This window comes from Oncorhynchus nerka, linkage group LG9b (genome assembly GCF_034236695.1).
Source record: "Oncorhynchus nerka isolate Pitt River linkage group LG9b, Oner_Uvic_2.0, whole genome shotgun sequence".
NCBI lineage: Eukaryota > Metazoa > Chordata > Actinopteri > Salmoniformes > Salmonidae > Oncorhynchus > Oncorhynchus nerka.
The window spans coordinates 43078255-43102980 of record NC_088424.1 but is presented as its reverse complement, the minus strand read 5'-3'; the positions used below and the strand labels follow the sequence as shown (position 1 = coordinate 43102980).

Genomic DNA, 24726 nt, shown 5'->3' with positions numbered 1-24726 from the left:
CCTGACCACACCGCTCGCGTTGCGTGCGTAAGTGTTGCAAAATACATTTCGAAATCTATGTTATTCAATTATTGCACCCACACTGCTCGCTCGCATCAACGAGCGTCTGCGTTGCCAAGGGCTACAATAGAACTCCTTTCTATTTCTGACGTAGATCGCGCTGCAAGTCCTGCCTCTCCCATCTCCTCATTGGTTTATAGAAGCAGGTACCCACGGGCCAACTCCTCATTGGTTATACACACGTGGGTGATTAAAAGACGAACTGTGTTGCCGGTCGTCGTGGTAATACTATGAAAGTTTAGATGCCAATCACCATATAAGTTCAAAGAGGAAAAAGCCTTTGGAGGAGAGATGACTAGAAACGATTTGGTTGACCGTTTTATGTGTGGGTTAATTGTAGGAGTAGAGGACCTTGTGCATTTCAGGTCAAATAACAACTCAATGTTTATATCCCAGGACAAATTAGCTAGCAACAGCAAGCTAGCTAAATAGGACAAATTAGCTAGCAAGTGCAAGCTAACCTGCTAAATTACCATAAATGTTTAATGCTTTTCGACCTGTCCCCAAATTAATGTAATTGGTTCAGAATTTGTTCTGATACTTTAACCTGCGTGCGTGTCGTGTGTAGGGGGACAAAATACATTGATGCAAGATGGCGCACGCGCGCAGCCGGTTTGCGTTCCGTGTTAGGCATGCTGCAAGGAGGCATGAGGACAGCAGATGTGACCAGGGCAATCAATTGCAATGTCTGTACTGTGAGACACCTAAGACAGCGCTACAGGGAGACAGGACGGACAACTGATCGTCCTCGGAGTGGCAGACCACGTGTAACACTTGCACAGGATTGGTACATCCGAACATCACACCTGCGGGACAAGTACAGGATGGCAACAACAACTGCCCGAGTTACACCAGGAACTCACAATCCCTCCATCAGTGCTCAGACTGTCTGCAGTAGGCTGAGAGATGCTGGACTGAGGGCTTGTAGGCCTGTTGTAAGGCAGGTCCTCACCAGACACCACCGGCAACAATGTCGCCTATGGGCACAAAACCACCTTCGCTGGACCAGACAGGACTGTCAAAAAGTGCTCTTCACTGACGAGTTGCGGTTTTGTCTCACCAGGGGTGATGGACGGATTTGTGTTTATCGTCGAAGGAATGAGCGTTACACCGAGGCCTGTACTCTGGAGCGGGATCGATTTGGAGGTGGAGGGTCCGTCATGGTCTGGGGTGGTGTGTCACAGCATCATCAGACTGAGCTTGTTGTCATTGCAGGTAATCTCAACGCTGTGCATTACAGGGAAGACATCCTCCTCCCTCATGTGGTACCCTTCCTGCATGCTCATACTGACATGACCCTCCAGAATGCCACCAGCCATACTGCTCGTTCTGTGCATGATTTCCTGCAAGACAGGAATGTCAATGTTCTGCCATGAAGAGCCCGGATTTCAATCCCATTGAGCACGTCTGGGAGCTGTTGGATCGGAGGGTGAGGGCTAGGGCCATTCCCCCCAGAAATGTCTGGGAACTTGCAGGTGCCTTGGTGGAAGAGTGGGGTAACATCTCACAGCAAGAACTGGTAAATCTGGCGCAGTCCATGAGGAGGAGATGCACTGCAGTACTTAATGCAGCTGGTGGCCACACCAGATACGGACTATTACTTTTCATTTTGACCTCCCCCTTTGTTCAGGGAAACATTATTCAATTTCTGTAAGTCACATGTCTGTGGAACTTGTTCAGCTTATGTCTCAGTTGTTGAATCTTGTTATGTTCACACATGTATAATATTTACACAATATTTACACAAGTTTGCTGAAAATAAACGCAGTTGACAGTGAGAGGAGATTTCTTTTTTTGCTGAGTTTAGTTTCCACTTTGAGGTAGATCTTCTCCAATCAGGAGAAATGTCTGTTCTTTCTATTTATTTATTTTGAACCTTTATTCAATTAAGAGTTAAGTCAGTTAAGAACACATTCTTATTTTCAATGATGGCCTAGGAAAAGTGGGTTAACTGCCTTGTTCAGGGGCAGAACATCAGATTTTTACCTTGTCAGCTTGGGGATTCGATCTTGCAACCTTTCGGTTACTAGTCCAACGCTCTAACCACTAGGCTACCCTGCCGCCCCAAAGTCTCACTGGGGTGTAATAAAATGTGTATAAACATTTGTAAGATTATTTTATTTTTACATTAGTAGAGGAGCAGTATACCTTGTAGCAAACATCCGCCCATAACTCTTCACTGATAGTCAGACAGAGATCCTTTTCCCAGATTCTTTTCACCGTAGTAAAGGAGGAGCCCACGTTCTCAGAAAGGAGTCTAGAGATAAAGGAGATTTAGTCTTTTGTGGATTGTGCTGAAGCAAGAAGGGTCTCAACTTCATTCAGCTGAGCTCTAAACCTCCCCTTGGAAGTGAATGAGGAAATGACCTGTCTAATTTGAAGATATTACAACAACAAACAAAAGCACTTGAAAGGATTTCAGTATAGTTGTGTTGTGATGAAACATGTCTGAAAAGGTCCTGATCCCTAGTGTACGCCAGATATTAAAGTTGGCATCCCTCCTTAGCAAGTCTGGGTTGTATACTATAGGAGAGTGGCATCCCTCAGGGCTTTTGGCTAGTCTGGGTTGTATACTATAGGTGAGTGGCATCCCTCAGGGCTTTTGGCTAGTCTGGGTTGTCTACTATAGGTGAGAAGCATCCCTCAGGGCTTTTGGCTAGTCTGGGTTGTCTACTATAGGTGAGTGGCATCCCTCAGGGCTTTTGGCTAGTCTGGGTTGTATACTATAGGTGAGTGGCATCCCTCAGGGCTTTTGGCTAGTCTGGGTTGTATACTATAGGTGAGTGGCATCCCTCAGGGCTTTTGGCTAGTCTGGGTTGTATACTATAGGTGAGTGGCATCCCTCAGGGCTTTTAGCTAGTCTGGGTTGTCTACTATAGGTGAGAAGCATCCCTCAGGGCTTTTGGCTAGTCTGGGTTGTATACTATAGGTGAGTGAGATCATATCTGGGAGGAAATGCCAAGGTATTTCCTACAGTCCTTCCATGCTAGTAGGGTGCTGTAAATCACAAAGGTTTTGGCTATGTTGCCCACTTCACTAAAGATATTAATGAATATAATTGAGCTTAGGGGCAATGAGCCACAGGATTTGGGCCTCTATCTGAATCCACATTGAGTCTCGTCTGTTTGTGATCCATGTTAACATGTTGTGGATTTGGGTAGACCAGTAGTACAATTGAAGGCAGGGAAGGGCAAGGCCACCCTTAGTAGATTCAGGTTTCGATAGGATCAAGGTCTCCACTCTGTTTTTTTATTGCCCCATATACATTTGCTGATGCTTTGGTTGTTGTTTGGAAAGGAAAGTTGGAGATAGCATGGGAGCATCTGAAATAAATAGTTGAACCTAGGGAGGATGTTCATACAAGGTATTGATTCTTCCCACTAAGCTGAATGGGAGGGAGATCCAGGTCTGGAGATCATTCTTGATTCTATCCAGAAGTGGGAGATAATTTTCCTTAAAAAGACCATTCATATCTGGTGTAACATCGATCCCAAGGTATTGAAACCCCTGTGTCTTACATTGGAACGGGCAGAGTGTCTTAACTGAGCCGTTGAGTGTAAGATTGAGAGGGCAAACAGTTGATTTGTTCAAATGTATCTTATATCCCTCTCACCCCCCCTCCTTGTTCAAATGTATCTTATATCCCTCTCACCCCCCCTCCCCCTGAAAAGATTTAGATGCACTACTGTTCCACTGGAGGTCATAAGGTGAATGCACCAATTTGTAAGTCGCTCTGGATAAGAGCGTCTGCTAAATGACTTAAATGTAAATGTAAATGTAATATCCTGAAAACTTGCCGTACCTTGTAATTGTGTCTAAAATGGGAGGGATTTCTCAGGGTTGGATATGATAGAGCAAAGACATCATCCGCGTAGAGAGAAATCCTGTGCTGAAGACCGCCTGCAGAAACACCCATAATACTTGGATTGCTCCTTATCAACTCTGCCAAAGGCTCCGCCCCCAACAAGTAGAGCAGCCATCTTGTTTTTAAATGGTGAGCCATCATGTTTTCAGCCCTTTTATTTCCATGACTGATCAACACTCATTTTCCCATAGCTTCTCTCTTGTCCCTCTGCAGCAGACATGGTGCGCAATATGTTTGGAACATCCGATCGCAAATCAAATGGCAGGATCGAATCGCAATACATATAGAATCGTGCGAATCGCAATATCCTCTCGGCACCTAAGTATGGTGATAATATCGTATCGTGAGGTCACTGGCAATTCACAGCCCTGTTTATATATCATGTATTAGAACATGGAGACCAAGGTATATTTCACAAGGGAGCTTTTACAAAATACGATATAATACAAATATATTTCCCGACTTATTCTGTTGGACTACTGCCAGAAATGTCGGTGGGTGTGTGTGTGTGTCGATTTGGCCTTGCACTAACAAGTGGCAGCCACCCACTCTGTGTCACACAGACAAGCTCCACAAGCTCCAACTCCCATGCACTCACGCAGAAAGTCTAGACAACACTAGTCCGGAGGGGATCATGTGAGGGTTGTTTTATATCAACCAGCTGAGGCACTGAGGAGGACAGTTACTGACAGGATGGAGTCTTGACCAATGTTCCCTCTATTTGTTTTTCAGCACTGAGCAAATTTCCTGTCTGCTGAGCGCAAACTTGAACATTGTGAAAGTTCTGGCAGTTGTTTACTGTGAACACGGTGGCTGTAACCACTTTAAGTTACGGTTTGCCTACAGTAGGAGCAAATGTGGTCTACATTTTACATATCAGTCATTTATCCAGAGGGACTTACAGTAGTGAGTGCATACATTTTCATAACTTATTCATATTTTTTCATACCTTTTTTATATATTGGTCCACGGTGGGAATTGAACCCACAGCCCTGGCGTTGCAAGCGTAATGCTCTACCACCTGAGCCACACGGGACCACGTTCCATGAGACTTTGGGAAGAAAATATGCTTGACATTCACCTGTTTATCCACTTGTCCTTCACTGAAAATGGAGGTGAAAATGTGTTTTGTGTTTGATGCAAGAAACCACTTTACAAAATAAAACATATTATTAATCCCTTACCGTTATTACAGAGAATCAGACATATTATGCTGCCCTCTGCCTATTGGCTACTTAGCTTATTCAAGCCTGTCTCAAAATACAACACTGCCCCTTTAAGAGATAAACAAATCTCTTTACCTGACTCACTTTTCAAAGAAGGCTAGAAATGTACACATGTTTTGCTGTTGTAGGAAGCAAACACTCCCCCGTTGTTGACTAGAAAGTAGTCATAACGGGGCTAATAATCATTCACTAACTAGCAAAGAATATGAACAAATGTGCACTGGTGGCTTCATGCATTTCTCGTTTTGATATCAAAAGAAGGTCCTCTACTCACATGCTGTAAACACAGTCCATTTAAAAGTAAATGGCACAGATCCATATATTGCAAAAATCGATATGGCCCGCCAGGCAAAGTGTGAAAAAGTCTATGAGAAACAGTGACGTTAAACTGTGAATGATCTATAATGATAAATCCTATATTGGTCTTTCACAGTCAGGCCTAACCAAGATCTACTATGCAAGTAAGCTAATAGTAGAACCTACAATTGAAACCGACAAATGAGGCTGTCAATTAAGTCAGAAATTCACAAATCTGTTTCAATTTATTATTATTTTAATTTTTTTGCTCTCTCTTAAAACAACAACATTGTATGTTCTAAGTTTATAAATAATGCTTAAACCACATCAGGAGGACCACTTTTGAGGTCTGGAAAAAAATAGAAGAAATATAGATTTTTTGTTGTTGTAGTTACCCTTTAAGTGTGCAGACATCTAGCACTGTCATTGGGTTAGCAGTGTTTCTGTAGCACATGAAGAGTTCAAAATAAATGCCCACTGGATTGATGCAAATAATCATGATATCATTCTGCCAGGTAGGCATTCTGTAGGTATAGGCATTCTGTAGGTATAGGCATTCTGTAGGTATAGGCATTCTGTAGGTATAGGCATTCTGTAGGTATAGGCATTCTGCCAGGTAGGCATTCTGTAGGTATAGGCATTCTGTAGGTATAGGCATTCTGTAGATTCTGTAGGTATAGGCATTCTGTAGGTATAGGCATTCTGTAGGTATAGGCATTCTGTAGATTCTGTAGGTATAGGCATTCTGTAGGTATAGGCATTCTGTAGGTATAGGCATTCTGTAGGTATAGGCATTCTGCCAGGTAGGCATTCTGTAGGTATAGGCATTCTGCCAGGTAGGCATTCTGTAGGTATAGGCATTTAATTGAGAAGGTTAGGCCTATCATTAGAATCTAGATTTGTCCCTTAATTGTTTGATACCTGGACGTTTTACTTCATATTATGAGGCATATCTTACCTTTCCTCAATGTAGCCAATAGACAAAATCCCACCATATTTTAATCCCACAATTATTTTATGCGTTCCTCACGTTCATTTTTCTTTCATTGTCTAGCAGCCAAGGGCATTATCCTAGTCATACGAGCAACCCTTGATAGTTGTTGCATCTTTAGATCTCCCCGTTCCTACATTTGTAATGGATATTCCCATGAGACTGCTCACATGTGCTGTGCTCATGTTAGAACTGTGTTTCCCGCCAAAAACTGCATTTTGGGACATTCATGTGTAGGCCTACCGAATAAATAATATGTTCCGACATTTTAAGCTAAACATTCTGATCTGTTCCATTAGCCTTATTAATTGATACGGCGTATATACCTCCATTATACTACTTTGACACAGCATCAGTGGGGAATAAAAAGTGAGTAATCGCAATGCCCACTGAAAAATAAGTGGGTTACCTACGTATACACTCCACTACACACCACTGGTGTTAACTAAAGGGGAAAACTCCCTCCCCCTCTTCCTCCAGGTATGAAGCTGCCATCGCTGGTGTCGATCTGTCTAACTCTGTCTCTCTCTCGCGCTCCCTCCATCCAGGTATGAAGCTGGTGTCGATCTGTCTAACTCTGTCTCTCTCTCGCGCTCCCTCCATCCAGGTATCAATTTGCCATCACAGGTGTCATCACAGGTGTCTATCTCTCTCTGTCTTTAACTCTCTCTCCCTCTCTCTCTGTTTAGGTATGAAGCTGCCTTCGCGGGTGCCCACCCAGGTCGACAGTGACGAAGAGGCTAAGTGGAACCAGACTGAGGATGAGGGTCAGGGTGGCCGCTGTTGTGCCTGTCCCAAAACAGAGAAACAACTGAAGAAGGAGGCTGAGGACTCAGAGTACCGCAAGACCTTTGAGAACTACATCCACAATGAGGTCTTCCTGCTCAAGTATGTATGACAACTACGTCAGCCAGCCAATCAGCCAGCTAGCCAGCCAGCCAAAACACACAGTCAGTCAATCAGTCAGTCAATTAATCAATGTATTTATTATCCTAATTGGAACATTAGTTTATATATATATATATTTACACACAAATCCCCAAATAGGTGTTTTAGATCAGCTCTGTCTCCATCCTGTCATTTAAAACCTAATGCTGCATTTACACAGGCAGCACAATTCTTATCTTTTGCCCAATTATTGGCAAAATACCTGATCTGATTGGTCAGAAGACCAATTATTGGCAAAATATCTGATCTGATTGGTCAGAAGACCAATTAGTGGCAAAATATCTGATCTGATTGGTCAGAAGACCAATTAGTGGCAAAAAGAGCAGAATTGGATGCCCTTCAATTCTAATCAAAGCCCCAGTCCTCCCCCTGGTGGTAAACATTCAGAAGTTGCCTGCATGAAGTCTCGTCAGCACTCTGCTCAGTAGCAGTAACTTTAACAGTGTTTTTGTAAACAGTTAACACTAAATCAATAGAATTTGATTGCTTGATTATCCCCCAGATCAACCAGACAGCGCCGCTCAGCCATGGGTGTAGCTAATGAGACGCAGCCTGCGTTCGTGACAAAGCCCCCCACCCTGCCGGAAGGTTACTCCACCAGCGGCCCAGACGATGATGAGGATGGTGCGGAGAGCACTAAGATCCAGCTGACAGTGTTCTCCAAGGAGTCCACGGTCATCTCCGGCCTCCGACACTTCACCTCGTACCAGATCGATGTGTTGGCCTGCAACCACCCCACAAACCCGTCACGCTGCAGTATGGCAGCCTTCGTCTCAGCTCGCACCATGCCTGAGGGTGAGGCTATCTACACACCATTATAAACCTGGTAGTTTGATTCCTGGCTGCTGATTGGCTGAAACAGCATTTCAGTCGTGTGTGTATATCAGACAATATACCACAGGTATGACGCAAAAAAAAATACTTGTTTACAGTTCTATTTATGTTGGTAACCAGTTTATACCTCGGGGACTTGTGGTTTATGGCTAATATACCACGGCTATAGGCTGTATCCAGGCACAACGCTTCATGTGTAAAGGCTTCCGTGTGCTTACCATCCGAAACCGTTTGGAACATTTGTGCATATATTTTGACCACATTTTAATATGTTTTGGTGTTCAGCAAGGGTTTTTCAGCTGCTCCTGCAACAAAAACACATGTCTCAAGGCAAGCTGATGTTGGGATTCTTCTTCTTCCTTTGTTTGTTGTTACTTAACGAGAGACAAATTGTTTTCATTCACATGTTTGTACTTGAGAAATACTGCACCAATCATCTTAGTTAGATGTAGAATTGCACGACTATGGTCTCCTTGAAATGAATGACAGTTATCTTGAGTTAGCTTAGGTTCATTTTTGACTATTTTGATGCGGTGTATATGGGCTACGGCATCTCAAGATGGACAAACAGTACTATTGCTCTCGTTTTTCAAGCGAAGATCTTTTAAGGGAGTATGCGAGCACACTCAGCTAGGCACCAGCTGAACCTAGGGATGTTGATGCCTTAAAGGGAGACTTCAGGATTTTGGCAATGAGACCTTTTATTTACTTCCCCAGAGTCAAAGGAACTCGTGGAAACCATTTGTATGTCTCTGCATTCACTAGTGAGCGCAATTGCTCACTAGCGTTAGCGCAATGACTGGAGGTCTATGGGTATCTGCTAGCATAGACTTCCAGTCATTGCGCTAATGCTAGTTAGCATTGGCACAGAGACATAACAATGGTATCCACGAGTTCATCTAACTCTGGAGAAGTAGATAAAGGGCCTCAATGCCAAAATCCCAAAGTATCCCTTTAAGAACAGCCCTTAGCTGTGGTATATTGGCCATTATTATTATTATGGTTTGAACCCTGAATGCTGATTGGCTGACAGCCATATACCACACCCCCTCGGGCCTTATTGCTTAAGTACACTACACTTGCACACAGTCCACACCGCACACCAACCACTTAAGAAAACAATGTCAGAAGTAAAAAAGCAGTTTAACAAGAAGTGCATATCATACTTTTAGTCTACTTTTACATAGTATTTATAGACCCGAGATGTTGATGTTTGTGGTATTGGGATAGAGTAAAGAGGCCATTTTAACACTTGTGTATCCTGCTAACAGCCAAAGAGGCCATTTTTTAAACCTTGTGAATCCTGTCAACAGAGGCCATTTTTAAACCTTGTGTATCCTGTCAACAGAGGCCATTTTTTAAACCTTGTGTATCCTGTCAACAGAGGCCATTTTTAAACCTTGTGAATCCTGTCAACAGAGGCCATTTTAAACCTTGTGAATCCTGTCAACAGAGGCCATTTTAAACCTTGTGAATCCTGTCAACAGAGGCCATTTTAAACCTTGTGAATCCTGTCAACAGAGGCCATTTTAAACCTTGTGAATCCTGTCAACAGAGGCCATTTTAAACCTTGTGTATCCTGTCAACAGAGGCCATTTTAAACCTTGTGTATCCTGTCAACAGAGGCCATTTTTAAACCTTGTGTATCCTGTCAACAGAGGCCATTTTAAACCTTGTGTATCCTGTCAACAGAGGCCATTTTTAAACCTTGTGTATCCTGCCAACAGACAAAGCAGATGACATCGTGGGCCCCATCAGCTATGATGTGTCTGAGTACTCTGTTCAAATCAAATGGCTGGAGCCTAAAGCTCCCAATGGAATGATCATCCTGTACGAAGTCAACTACAAGAGACTGGGAGACACAGAGGTGAGCAGACAAACACGCACAGGCATGAAAACACGCACAGGCATGAAAACACGCACAGGCATGAAAACACGCACAGGCATGAAAACACGCACAGGCATGAAAACACGCACACACTTAAAATACTGGACTTATGCTGTGCCCGCAGTCTCACTTAGTATAATTCAGATACGTTGAACACATCTCTCTGCTCTCATTTCTAAAATAGGACCGTTAATGTAACAATAGCCATGTTGCATCAGCGCTCTGTTTTAGTTACCGTGGCAACATCACACTGGGTACAGATGATATTACTGATGTTGAAAACAACAACTCCGGTGGTGGTCAAACAAACATGTTTTTCTCAAATTAGGTTTTTTATTTTTCTATTATTGTTGGCTGTTTAATGCAGTGTTTTTAAAAACACATCTCTGATTGGCTTAGACGGCCTACTCTATTAGCTCCATGTGTTCCTAGTGTAATATTGTGTTTCCTACTTTCATTTGTTCACATTTCATTTCTATATAATGGGCTTTTCCAACCCTTCTCTCCCCCCTCCAACTACTCTCCTCCTAAAAAATATATATAAATAAATTAAACATCTTGTGTCTGTCTGTATGTGTCTGTGTGTGTCTATGTGTGTGTGTGTTCGTTCTAGGAGTTGCACCACTGTGTGTCCAGGAAGATGTACCAGCAGTCGGAGGGCTGCAGGCTGAGAGTGGTGCACCCTGGGAACTACACTGTGAGGATCCGAGCCACGTCGCTGGCAGGAAACGGCTCCTGGACCGACCCCACACACTTCTACGTACAGGACCTCCGTAAGAGACACACGCCACAGACAGCTCGACCAATCCGTGAAATCAATCCAATATCATTTGAATATAGAGTTTTTTTACGTTAGCAGTAGCCTGGCCATAAACTCCATGGCAACGTGTTTCCTTTTAGGGGTGGACCCATCCAACCTATTGATTATCATTGGTCCAGTCATCTTCATAGTTCTACTGATACTGGTGGCAGCGGGAGGATTCGTCATGTTCAGGAAGAAGTAAGTCTTATGGCTTCTCCACAATCTGTCTGTCTTCAACCAACCCAACTGTGTATGAAAGAAGCTGTGTAGCCTCAGATGTTCACCAAGGAGTGTTACACACAGCTTCTCTCCTGATACACCGGCAGTAACTATAGGCTTTTGGTCCAGCCCAGCACTAAGACAAATGGCTCCACTACTAGTGGTCTAGATTTGTAATATTGTTTCACGACCAGGCTAAATTGTACTTAATTTATTATGATTTACTTTTACAGTCAGACGATACGTTGCGAGAAAAAAATAAGAAAAAAAAGCGTTCTACATTCAATAAAAAATTTTAATCAGGTGTGTTTCCAGCGAGGCTCGTCATTGGTCGCTCTCTGTTATTATGATAATGTTACTCTAGTGTGTACACTCTGCAACTTCTGATACCTGGATTAACTTTAGGATTATTATGGTATTGATTTGGTATCTCTCTGTGTTGTTTCTTGTTATTTATAATCATGATATACTATTAATTATAAACTGGGTGGTTCGAACCCTGAATGCTCATTGGCTGAAAGCCGTGGTATATCAGACCATGGTATATCAGACCATATACCACGGGTATGATAAAACATTTGTTTAATTTTCTAATTACTTTGGCAACCAGTTTATAATAGCAATAAGGCACCTCCGGGATTTGTGGTACATGGACAACATACCACGGCTACGGGCTGTGTCCAGGCATGCCGCGTGGCATCGTGCATAAGAACAGCCCTTAGACGTGCCCCTTCACTTTATTCACGTTTTGTTACAGCCTTATTCTAAAAAATAAAAATAAAAATAATAATCCTCATCAATGGACACACAGTACCCCATAATGACAAAGTAAAAACAGGTTTTTAATTGTTTTTGCAAATGTATTAAATATAAAAACAGAAATACCTTATTTACGTAAGTATTCAGACCCTTTGCTATGAGACAAGAAATTGAGCTCAGGTGCATCTTGTTTCCATTGATCATCCTTGAGATGTTTCTACAACTTGATTGGCGTCCACCTGTGGAAAATTCAATTGATTGGACATGATTTAGAAAGGCACACACCTGGTCCCACAGTTGACAGTACATGTCAGAGCAAAAACCAAGCCATGAGGTCGAAGGAATTGTCCGTAGGGTCCTGAGAGGATTGTGTCGATGCTCAGATCTGGGGAAGGGTAGCAAAAAATGTATGCAGCATTGAAGGTACCGAAGAACACAGTGGCCTCCATCATTCTTAAATGGAAGAAGTTTGGAACCACTAAGACTCTTCGTAGAGCTGGCTTCCTGTCCAAACAGCAATCAGGGGAGAAGGGCCTTGGTCAGTGAGGTGAACAAAAGCCCGATGGTCACTCTAACAGAGCTCTAGAGTTCCTCTGTGGAGAACCTTCCAGAAGGACAATCATCTCTGCAGCACTCCACCAATCCTTTATGGTAGAGTGGACAGACAGAAGCCACTCCTCAGTTAAAAAGGCACATGACAGCCCGCTTGGAGTCTGCCAAAAGGCACCTGAAGGACTCTGACCATGAGAAACAAGATTGTCTTGTCTGATGAAACCAATATTGAAATCTTTGGCCTGAATGCCAATCGTTATGTCTGGAGGAAACCAGGCACCGCTCATCATCTGGCCAATACTATCCCTTCGGTGAAGGGGGGGGATGTAATTTCAGCGGCAGGGACTGGGAGACTAATCAGGATCGAGGGAAAGATGAAAGGGGGAAAGTACAGAGTGATCCTTGATGAAAACCTGCTCCAGAGCTCTCAGGACCTCAGACTGGGACCAAGGTTCACCTTCCAACAGGACAACGACCTTAATCGCACAGCCAAGACAACGCAGGAGTGGCTTTGGGACAAGTCTCTGAATGTCCTTGAGTGGTCCAGCCAGAGCCCGGACTTGAATCCGATCAATCATCTCTGGAGAGACCTGAAAATAGCTGTGCAGCGACGCTCCCCATCCTACCTGACAGAGCTTGAGAGGATCTGCAGAGAAGAATGGGAGAAACTCCCCAAATACAGATGTGCCAAGCTTGTAGTGTCAAACCCAAGAAGACTGGAGGCTGTAATCGCTGCCAAAGGTGCTTCAACAGAGTACTGAGCAAAGGGTCTGAATACTTATGTAAATGATTTTTCTGGGGGGGGGGTGCCTTTGTCATTATGGGGTATTGTGTGTAGATTGAGAATATTTGTATTTATTTATTTTTGATTTTTTTAAATTATGCTGTAACGTAGCAATGTGGGAAAAATAAAGGGGTCTGAATACTGTCCAAATGCACTGTACCCCACCTCCTCATGCCTTAACGCTTAACTCTACCTCCTTGTTTTTCCCACCAAGGCAAACCCAGGGCCCCTCTGGACCCCTCTACACCTCTTCTAACCCAGAGTACCTCAGTGCTGCTGACAGTAAGGACACATTATAAACTGATTTCTATATTCTCAGCCTGTATAAAAGCATATCTGACTTTATTTTGATGTTGAAACTAGTATTCCATGTAAGTAGACAATCACTGACACATACTAGCTGGCTATGAGAAGTACAATACTAGATCGTTTGTGGATTATAGTGTCAAGGGGCCTCGTTTATCTAAAGTGCATATAAAAGTAAAGCCTGATGTGCGACCTGTTTTCCCACCAAAGGTTGTTATTTATCAAATGTCGATCTTGACGGGAGAGTTTGCGTACCTCCCATGTACATCTCAGACCGTGCATACGCCCAACTTCTAGTGGTTGAGCAACTGTATTACAAGCTAATATTGTTATTTTAGGAGGAAATGAAGGTGTTTGTTTATTATAATAACTCACTTTTTATTATATGGGCCTGAATCATAATCATATTGCAGAGCACTTCTGACATGGCTGGTTTATTCTGCTACACAACATATATTAGGCTACTATTTATCTGTCGCTCATTCAATAGCCAATCGTGCTCATAAGTAAAATAGACCGGTAACCTATGACGGTATGGGTAGGCTGCAGTATTGCTGTGCGATAGGAGTGTGACATAATAGTGTATTTAATCTGAACCTATACCAAGGTAGGAGATAGAAACACAATCATGTAATTGATAAACAAAATATTGAACATTTGCCATTTTGCATAGAAATGTAGGCTGTCGGCAGCAGAATGCGCGGCCGGTGTTTGGCACTCGCTATAGGCGGCATGCATTTTTTTTTTTTTTTTAACTTTCTGAACAGGAATTTTCCTCTCATGGCTAACTACCAGAAAGTTTGAAAAGACAGACTGAGTGGGCGGGGAGCTTATATTCATGAGCTCGCCTTGACTGACAGCTCTTTGAAAACACTTAGTCATGAAACTTGGATGCAGGGGAGCAGTGTTGCCGTGAAATCATCTCAAGCAAATTTGGTGAAACACAAAAGCAACTGAACATTGAAATTGCATCAGTGATATACAGTGCATTCAGAAAGTATTCAGACCCCTTCCCCTTTTACACATTTTATTACATTACAGCCTTATTCTAAAAATGGATTTAGTAAAACATTTTCCTCATCCATCTACACTTATACTGAAAATGGCGGCGGAAGAAATGGCAGCAGTTTTACGGGCGCCCAACCAATTGTGCTATAATGTGGGGGTTTTTGGCGTTATTTGGAATTAATTTTGTACATAATGTTTCTGCAACCGTATTTTACGGCAAAAAAAGTGCTTCTGGATATCAGGACAGCGATCACTCACCTCGGATTAAACACAGAGCTTCTGGATATCAGGACAGCGATCACTCACCTCGGATTAAACACAGAGCTTCTGGACATCAGGACAGCGATCACTCACCTCGGATTAGACTAAGAGCTTCTGGACATCAGGACAGCGATCACTCACCTCGGATTAGACTAAGAGCTTCTGGACATCAGGACAGCGATCACTCACCTCGGATTAGACAAAGAGCTTCTGGACATCAGGACAGAGATCACTCACCTCGGATTAGACAAAGAGCTTCTGGATATCAGGACAGCGATCACTCACCTCGGATTAGACAAAGAGCTTCTGGACATCAGGACAGAGATCACTCACCTCGGATTAGACAAAGAGCTTCTGGATATCAGGACAGCGATCACTCACCTCGGATTAGACAAAGAGCTTCTGGATATCAGGACAGCGATCACTCACCTCGGATTAGACAAAGAGCTTCTGGATATCAGGACAGCGATCACTCACCTCGGATTAGACAAAGATTATTTCTTCAACAAACAAGATGCACAAGACATCCTCCAAACACCCGGCAGGGCCGACATCCACGTTATTTGCAAGAGGAAGCGACGCAGGCACAGAGGACAAAGAGCCGGATGCCTCGTAAGGACCCAGAGAAGGCGAGTGGGAAAGCTGCCTTTACCGTCAATACTACTCGGACAATAAACTAGACGAGGTACGATCATGAATATCCTACCAGCGGGACATCAAAAACTGTAATATCCTATGTTTCACGGAATCGTGGCTAAATGACGACGTGGATATTCAGCTAGCTGGATACACGCTCCACCGGCAAGATAGAACAGAACACTCCGGTAAGAGGGGGGGGGGGGGTCTGTGCATATTTGTAAACAACAGCTGGTGCACGAAATCTAAGGAAGGAAGATTTTTCCCACCTGAAGTAGAGAATATTGTGATAAATGGCAGGCCACACTACTTGCCAAGAGAGTTCTCAGCTATACTTTTCGTGGCTGTTTATTTACCACCACCGCTCTATAAGGAAATAAGCAAACAGGAAACCACTCACCCAGAGGCGGAGGTCCTAGAGGCCGGAGACTTTAATGAAGGGAAACTTAAATCAGTTCTACCAAATTTCCATCAAGATGTTAAATGTGCAACCAGAGGGAAAACAATTCTAGATCACCTGTACTCCACACACAGAGACGTGTACAAAGCTCTCCCTCACCCTCCATTTGGTAAATCCAACCACAACTCTCTCCTGATTCCTGCTTAGAAGCAAAAATGAAAGCAGGAAGCACCAGTGACTCGGTCTATAAAAAAGTGGTCAGATGAAGCAGATGCTAAACTATAGGACTGTTTTGCTATCACAGACTGGAACATGTTCCGGGATTCTTCCGATGACATTGAGGAGTACACCACATCAGTCACTGGCTTTATCAATAAGTGCATCGAGGACGTCGTTCCCACAGTGACTGTACATACGTACCCCAACCAGAAGCCATGGATTACAGGCAACATTTGCACTGACCTAAAGGAATACCTAGGATAGGATAAAGTAATCCTTCTCCCCCCCCCCCCCCCCCCCTTAAAAGATTTAGATGCACTATTGTAAAGTGGCTGTTCCACTGGATGTCATAAGGTGAACGCACCAATTTGTAAGTCGCTCTGGATAAGAGCGTCTGCTAAATGACTTAAATGTAAATGTAATGAAAATGGTAGAGGTGCCACTTTCAAGGTGCGGGACTCTAACCCGGAAGCTTACAATAAATCCTGCTATGCCGTGCGACAAACCATCAAACAGGCAAAGCGTCAATACAGGGCTAAGATTTAATCATACTACACCGGCTCCAACACTCGTCTTATGTGGTAGGGCTTGCAAACTATTACAGACTACAAAGGGAAGCACAGCCGCGAGCTTCCCAGTGACACAAGCCTACCAGACGGGCTAAATCACTTCTATGCTCGCTTCGAGTCAAGCAACATTGAGGCATGCATGAGAGCATCAGCTGTTCCAGGCGACTGTGTGATCACGCTCTCCGTAGCCGACGTGAGTAAGACCTTTTAAACAGGTCAACATACACAAGGCTGCGGGGCCAGACAGATTATCAGGACGTGTGCTCCTGGCATGTGCTGACCAACTGGCAGGTGTCTTCACTGACATTTTCAACATGTCCCTGACTGAGTCTGTAATACCAACATGTTTCAAGCAGACCACCATAATCCCTGTGCCCAAGAACGGAAAGGCAACCTGCCTAAATGAAAACAGACCCGTAGCACTCACGTCTGTAGCCATGAAGTGCTTTGAAAGTTTGGTAATGGCTTACATCAACATCATTATCCCAGAAACCCTTGCCCAGAAACCCTTGACCCACTCCAATTTGCATACCGCCCAAACAGATCCACGGATGATGTAATCTCTATTGCACTCCACACTGCCCTTTCCCACCTGGACAAAAGGAACAATTACATGAGAATGCTATTCATTGACTACAGCTCAGCATTCAACACAATAGTACCCTCAAAGCTCATCACTAAGCTAAGGATCCTGGGACTAAACACCTCCCTCTGCAACTGGATCCTGGACTTCCTGATGGGCCACCCCCAGGTGGTGAGGGTAGGCAGCAACACATCTGCCAGTCTGATCCTCAACACTGGAGATCCCCAGGGGTGCGTGCTCAGTCCCCTCCTGTACTCCCTTTTCACCCACTACTGCATGGCCAGGCACGACTCCAACACCATCATTAAGTTTGCAGACGACACAACAGTGGTAGGCCTGATCACCGACAACGACAAGACAGCCTATAGGGAGGAAGTCAGAGACCCTGCCGGGTGGTGCCAGAATAACAACCTATCCCTCAATGTAACCAAGACTAAGGAGATGATTGTGGACTACAGGAAAAGGAGGACCAAGCACGCTCCCATTCTCATCGACGGAGCTGTAGTGGAGCAGGTTGAGAGCTTCAAGTTCTTTGGTGTCCACATCAACAACAAACTAGAATGGTCCAAACACACCAAGACAGTCGTGAAGAGGGCACGACAAAGCCTATTCCCCCTCAGGAACCTAAAAGGATTTGGCATGGGTCCTGAGATCCTCAAAAAGTTCTACAGCTGCAACAGCATACTGGTTGCATCACTGCCTGGTACGGCAACTGCTCGGCCTCTGACCGCAAGGCACTACAGAGGGTAGTGCGTATGGCCCAATACATCACTGCGGCTAAGCTGCCTGCCATCCAGGACCTCTACACCAGGCGGTGTCAGAGGAAGGCCCCCAAAAAATGCAAAGACCCCAGTCATAGACTGTTCTCTCTACTACCGCATGGCAAGCGGTACCGTTGTGCCAAGTCTAGGACAAAAATGCTGCTCAACAGTTTTTACCCCCAAGCCATAAGACTCCTGAACCGGTAATCAAATGGGTACCCGGACTATTTGCATTGTGTCCCTCCAACCCCTCCTTTTACACTGCTGCTACTCTCTGTTTATCATATATGCATAGTCACTTAACTATACATTCATGTACATACTACATCAATCAGCCTGACTAACCGGTGTCTGTATGTAGCCTCGCTACTTTTATAGGTTTACTGCTGTATATAGTCTTTTTACTGTTTTATTTCTTTACCTACCTATTGTTCACCTAATACCTTTTTTTGCACTATTGGTTAGAGCCTGTAAGCATTTCACTGTAAGGTCTACACTTGTTGTATTTAGCGCACGTGACAAATACATTTTGATTTGATTTGACAATACCCTTTAATGACAAAGTGAATACAGGTTTGTAGTTTGGAACCACCAAGACTCTTCCTAGAGCTGGCTGCCTGTACAAACTGAGCTGTCAGGGAGGTGACCAAGAACCCAATCGTCACTCTGACAGAGTTCCAGAGTTCTTCTGTGGAGATGGGAGAACCTTCCAGAAGGACAACCATCTCTGCAGCACTCCACCAATCAGGCCTTTATGGTTGAGTGGCCAGAAGGTAGCCACTCCTCAGTAAAAGGCACCTGACAGCCCAGAAGGCAGCTAAAGACTCTCAGACCATGAGAAACAAGATTCTCTGGTCTGATGAAACCAAGATTTGAACTCTTTGGCCTGAATGCCAAACGTCACATCTGGAGGAAACCTGGCACCATCCCTACGGTGAAGCATGGTGGCGGCACCATCCCTACGGTGAAGCATGGTGGCGGCACCATCCCTTCAGTGAAGCATGGTGGCGGCACCATCCCTTCAGCGACAGGGACTGGGAGAATGGTCAGGTTCGAGGGAAAGAAGCAAAGTACAGAGTGATCCTTGATGAAAACCTGCTCCAGAGCTCTCAGGACCTCAGACTGGGACGAAGGTTCACATTCCAACAGACAACGCAGGAGTGGCTTTGGGACAAGTCTTTGAATGTCCTTGAGTGGCCCAGCCAGAGCCCGGACTTGAACTCGATCGAACAGCTGGGAGAAACTCCCCAAATACAGGTGTGCCAAGCATGTATTGTCATACCCAAGAAGACCCGATGCTGTAATTGCCAAAGGTGCTTCAACAAAGTACTGAGTAAAGGGTCTGAATACTTGTAAATGTGATATTTCAGTTTTTTTTTATCATTATGGGGTATTGTGTGTAGATTGATGGTGAGGAAAAACAATTTAATCCATTTTAGAATAAGACTGTAACGTAACAAAATGTGGAAAAAGTGAAGGGGTCTGAATACTTTCCAAAGGCACTATATACTTTTTTTTATACATCTCCCATTTAGCATGATGCGGTTCACCACAGCACTGACTTATGTGTTGACTTGATAACTGTGTCTGAGTTTTGAAAGACCCTCTTGTTCCATGCTGGCTGAAGACCTAGCTAGCCAGTAACTAGCTAACACCAGACACAGATGAAGACCTAGCTAGCCAGTAACTAGCTAACACCAGACACAGATGAAGACCTAGCTAGCCAGTAACTAGCAAACACCAGACACAGATGAAGACCTAGCTAGCCAGTAACTAGCTAACACCAGACACAGATGAAGACCTAGCTAGCCAGTAACTAGCTACCAGACACAGATGAAGTCCTAGCTAGCCAGTAACTAGCTAACACCAGACACAGATGAAGACCTAGCTAGCCAGTAACTAGCTAACACCAGACACAGATGAAGACCTAGCTAGCCAGTAACTAGCTAACACCAGACACAGATGAAGACCTAGCTAGCCAGTAACTAGCTAACACCAGACACAGATGAAGATCTAGCAAGCCAGTAACTAGCTAACACCAGAAACAGATGAAGACCTAGCTAGCCAGTAACTAGCTAACACCAGACACAGATGAAGACCTAGCTAGCCAGTAACTAGCTAACACCAGACACAGATGAAGACCTAGCTAGCCAGTAACTAGCTAACACCAGACACAGATGAAGACCTAGCAAGCCAGTAACTAGCTAACACCAGAAACAGATGAAGACCTAGCTAGCCAGTAACTAGCTAACACCAGAAACAGATGAAGACCTAGCTAGCCAGTAACTAGCTAACACCAGAAACAGATGAAGACCTAGCTAGCCAGTAACTAGCTAACACCAGACACAGATGAAGACCTAGCTAGCCAGTAACTAGATAACACCAGACACAAATGAAAGGGGAAACTGTTCATATTTGCTAACACCCGACAGTAACATTTTGGCAATCTAGTTATGTAAACAACTCCCCTCTGCAAACACGCCTTTTTTGATGTTCGTTACAAGGTGGTACTTAGTTAAATTAGATAAGAGAATATCGAGTTACCATTTCTGTATTAAAATGAGAGTTAAGGTGAGTTAAGGTGAGGGGGCCAGTAACTTTATGATCAAACTTGATCAATGTAAAAGCAACAGCCTTTGCTTTGATCTGATTTCATACTTTGATCTGGTTTCCTTCAAATATCATCCCCCCAATTTTTTTTTTAAGTGAATTGAGGGCATTTTCCAGTCGTGGTTGTAGAGCTCGTTCACGACCGTACAAATGTAGTATGACTCTGATTCGTAAATGAAAATATGTGGATGTTTACGTGCGACAGTTTGATAAATCCCAATCATTTGTTGCACACGCAAATCCTAGAGTCTCCACGTACACCAGAATTCTGTAAGAAAATGTACTTACGGCCCCAGGAGTTTTTACTGTGTGTGTTCTCTCCAGTGTACGAGCCAGATGACTGGGAGGTGGGCAGGGATAAGATTAACATCCTACGAGAGCTGGGTCAGGGCTCGTTCGGCATGGTCTACGAGGGCATCGCCAAGGACATCGTGAAGGGAGAGCCAGAGACGCATGTGGCAGTGAAGACGGTCAACGAGTCGGCCAGTCTGAGAGAGAGGATAGAGTTCCTCAACGAGGCCTCCGTCATGAAGGGCTTCACCTGCCACCATGTGGTAAGATGGATGGATGGGATGGATGAAGAGAGACGATAGAGAGAGAGAGAGGATGGTGATCGAGAGAGAGAGGATGGTGAGAGAGTGGTGGGGGAGAGAGAGAGGGGGAGATAGGAGAGTTCCTCAATAAGGCCTCCATCATGAAGGGCTTCACCTGCCACCATGTGGTAAGATGGATGGATGGATGAAGAGAGACGATAGAGAGAGAGAGAGGATGGTGAGAGAGTGGTGGGGGAGAGAGAGAGAGGGAGATAGGAGAGTTCCTCAATAAGGCCTCCATCATGAAGGGCTTTACTTGGTGCTTCAGTGTAAGACCTACAGTCTATAGAAGGTGACACCACATACCATGATGATCACAAGACATCTTTGTTTAAAGTAGCTACCGAGGTGTAAGAATCAAAGCAAGCGATGGAAACTAAATGTTTCCTTTTCAGGTGCGTCTGATGGGTGTGGTCTCTAAGGGCCAGCCCACTCTAGTTGTCATGGAGCTGATGACCCATGGCGACCTGAAGAGCTACCTGCGCTGCCTCCGCCCCGACTCTGAGGTACACACACACACACATATTATTGGGATCCCTGTCCTGAGGGCTAGTCTAGTGGTAGAGCTGCCTTCCCCTGCATCGCTCTCTATCCACCCTGTATCCATCTCCACCCTGCATCCATCTCCACCCTGCATCCATCTCCACCCTGCATCCATCTCCACCCTGCATCAATCTCCACTTTGTATCCATCTCCACCCTGTATCCATCTCCACTTTGTATCCCTCTCCACCCTGTATCCATCTCCACTTTGTATCCCTCTCCACCCTGCATCAATCTCCACTTTGTATCCATCTCCACCCTGCATCCATCTCCACTTTGTATCCCTCTCCACCCTGCATCAATCTCCACTTTGTATCCCTCTCCACCCTGCATCAATCTCCACTTTGTATCCCTCTCCACCCTGTATCCATCTCCACCCTGTATCCATCTCCACCCTGCATCCATCTCCACCCTGCATCCATCTCCACCCTGCATCCATCTCCACCCTGTATCCATCTCCACCCTGCATCCATCTCCACCCTGTATCCATCTCCACCCTGCATCCATCTCCACCCTGTATCCATCTCCACCCTGCATCCATCTCCACCCTGCATCAATCTCCACTTTGTATCCCTCTCCACCCTGTATCCATCTCCACTTTGTATCCCTCTCCACCCTGTATCCATCTCCACCCTGTATCCATCTCCACCCTGTATCCATCTCCACCCTGCATCCATCTCCACCCTGTATCCATCTCCACCCTGTATCCCTCTCCACCCTGTATCCCTCTCCACCCTGTATCCATCTCCACCCTGTATCCATCTCCACCCTGCATCCATCTCCACCCTGCATCCATCTCCACCCTGCATCCATCTCCACCCTGTATCCCTCTCCACCCTGCATCCATCTCCACCCTGCATCCATCTCCACTTTGTATCCCTCTCCACCCTGTATCCCTCTCCACCCTGTATCCATTTCCACCCTGCATCAATCTCCACTTTGTATCCCTCTCCACCCTGTATCCATCTCCACCCTGTATCCATCTCCACCCTGTATCCATCTCCACCCTGCATCAATCTCCACTTTGTATCCCTCTCCACCCTGTATCCATCTCCACCCTGCATCAATCTCCACTTTGTATCCATCTCCACCCTGCATCAATCTCCACTTTGTATCCCTCTCCACCCTGTATCCATCTCCACCCTGTATCCATCTCCACCCTGCATCCATCTCCACCCTGCATCCATCTCCACCCTGCATCCATCTCCACCCTGTATCCCTCTCCACCCTGTATCCCTCTCCACCCTGCATCCATCTCCACCCTGCATCCATCTCCACTTTGTATCCCTCTCCACCCTGTATCCCTCTCCACCCTGTATCCATTTCCACCCTGCATGTATCCCTCTCCACCCTGTATCCATCTCCACCCTGCATCCATCTCCACCCTGCATCCATCTCCACCCTGTATCCATCTTCACTTTGTATCCATCTCCATCCTGTATCCATCTCCACCCTGTATCCATCTTCACTTTGTATCCCTCTCCACCCTGCATCCATCTCCACCCTGCATCCATCTCCACCCTGCATCCATCTTCACTTTGTATCCCTCTCCACCCTGTATCCATCTCCACCCTGTATCCATCTCCACCCTGTATCCCTCTCCTCTATCCACCCTGTATCCATCTCCACCCTGTATCCATCTCCACCCTGTATCCATCTCCTCCCTATATCCATCTCCACCCTGTATCCATCCCACCCTGCATCCATCTCCACCCTGTATCCCTCTCCACCCTGTATCCATCTCCACCCTGTATCCATCTCCACCCTGTATCCATCTCCATCCACCCTGTATCTATCTATCCACCCTGTATCCCTCTCCTCTGTCCACCCTCTATCCCTCTCCTCTGTCCACCCTCTATCCACCCTGTATCCCTCTCCTCTATCCACCCTGTATCCCTCTCCTCTATCCACCCTGTATCCCTCTCCTCTATTCACCCTGTATCCCTCTCCTCTATCCACCCTGTATCCCTCTCCTCTATCCACCCTGTATCCCTCTCCTCTATCCACCCTGTATCCCTCTCCTCTGTCCACCCTGTATCCCTCTCCTCTGTCCACCCTGTATCCCTCTCCTCTGTCCACCCTGTATCCCTCTCCACCCTGCATCCATCTCCACCCTGCATCCATCTCCACTTTGTATCCCTCTCCACCCTGTATCCCTCTCCACCCTTAATCCATCTCCACTTTGTATCCCTCTCCACCCTGTATCCATCTCCACCCTGCATCCATCTCCACCCTGCATCCATCTCCACCCTGTATCCATCTCCACCCTGTATCCATCTCCACCCTGCATCCATCTCCACCCTGTATCCATCTCCACCCTGTATCCCTCTCCACCCTGCATCCATCTCCACCCTGTATCCATCTCCACCCTGCATCCATCTCCACTTTGTATCCCTCTCCACCCTGTATCCATCTCCACCCTGTATCCATCTCCACCCTGTATCCATCTCCACCCTGCATCCATCTCCACTTTGTATCCATCTCCAACCTGCATCCATCTCCACCCTGTATCCATCTCCACCCTGCATCCATCTATCCATCTCCACCCTGCATCAATCTCCACTTTGTATCCATCTCCACCCTGTATCCCTCTCCACCCGGTATCCATCTCCACCCTGCATCAATCTCCACTTTGTATCCCTCTCCACCATGTATCCATCTCCACCCTGCATCCATCTCCACCCTGCATCCATCTCCACCCTGCATCCATCTCCACCCTGCATCCATCTCCACCCTGTATCCATCTCCACCCTGTATCCATTTCCACCCTGCATCAATCCATCCCTCTCCACCCCTGTATCCATCTCCACCCTGCATCCATCTCCACTTTGTATCCCTCTCCACCCTGTATCCATCTCCACCCTGTATCCATCTCCACCCTGTATCCATCTCCACCCTGCATCAATCTCCACTTTGTATCCATCTCCAACCTGCATCAATCTCCACTTTGTATCCCTCTCCACCCTGTATCCATCTCCACCCTGCATCAATCTCCACTTTGTATCCATCTCCA

At 45.4% G+C, this 24726-nt stretch overlaps 1 protein-coding gene across 2 annotated transcripts in view; it reads left to right on the top strand.

The window, feature by feature from the left end:
• The window catches only part of LOC115119367 (insulin receptor-like), a 159399-nt gene that overhangs the window by 123754 nt on the left and 10919 nt on the right, over nt 1-24726 (top strand). For both annotated transcript variants that reach the window (XM_065013752.1, XM_065013754.1), the window contains 8 exons: nt 7129-7327; nt 7890-8182; nt 9949-10088; nt 10723-10882; nt 11010-11109; nt 13440-13507; nt 20903-21132; nt 21567-21677. In XM_065013752.1, the coding sequence (XP_064869824.1) occupies nt 7129-7327; nt 7890-8182; nt 9949-10088; nt 10723-10882; nt 11010-11109; nt 13440-13507; nt 20903-21132; nt 21567-21677 (1301 nt within the window). The remainder of the gene's footprint in view (nt 1-7128; nt 7328-7889; nt 8183-9948; nt 10089-10722; nt 10883-11009; nt 11110-13439; nt 13508-20902; nt 21133-21566; nt 21678-24726) is intronic.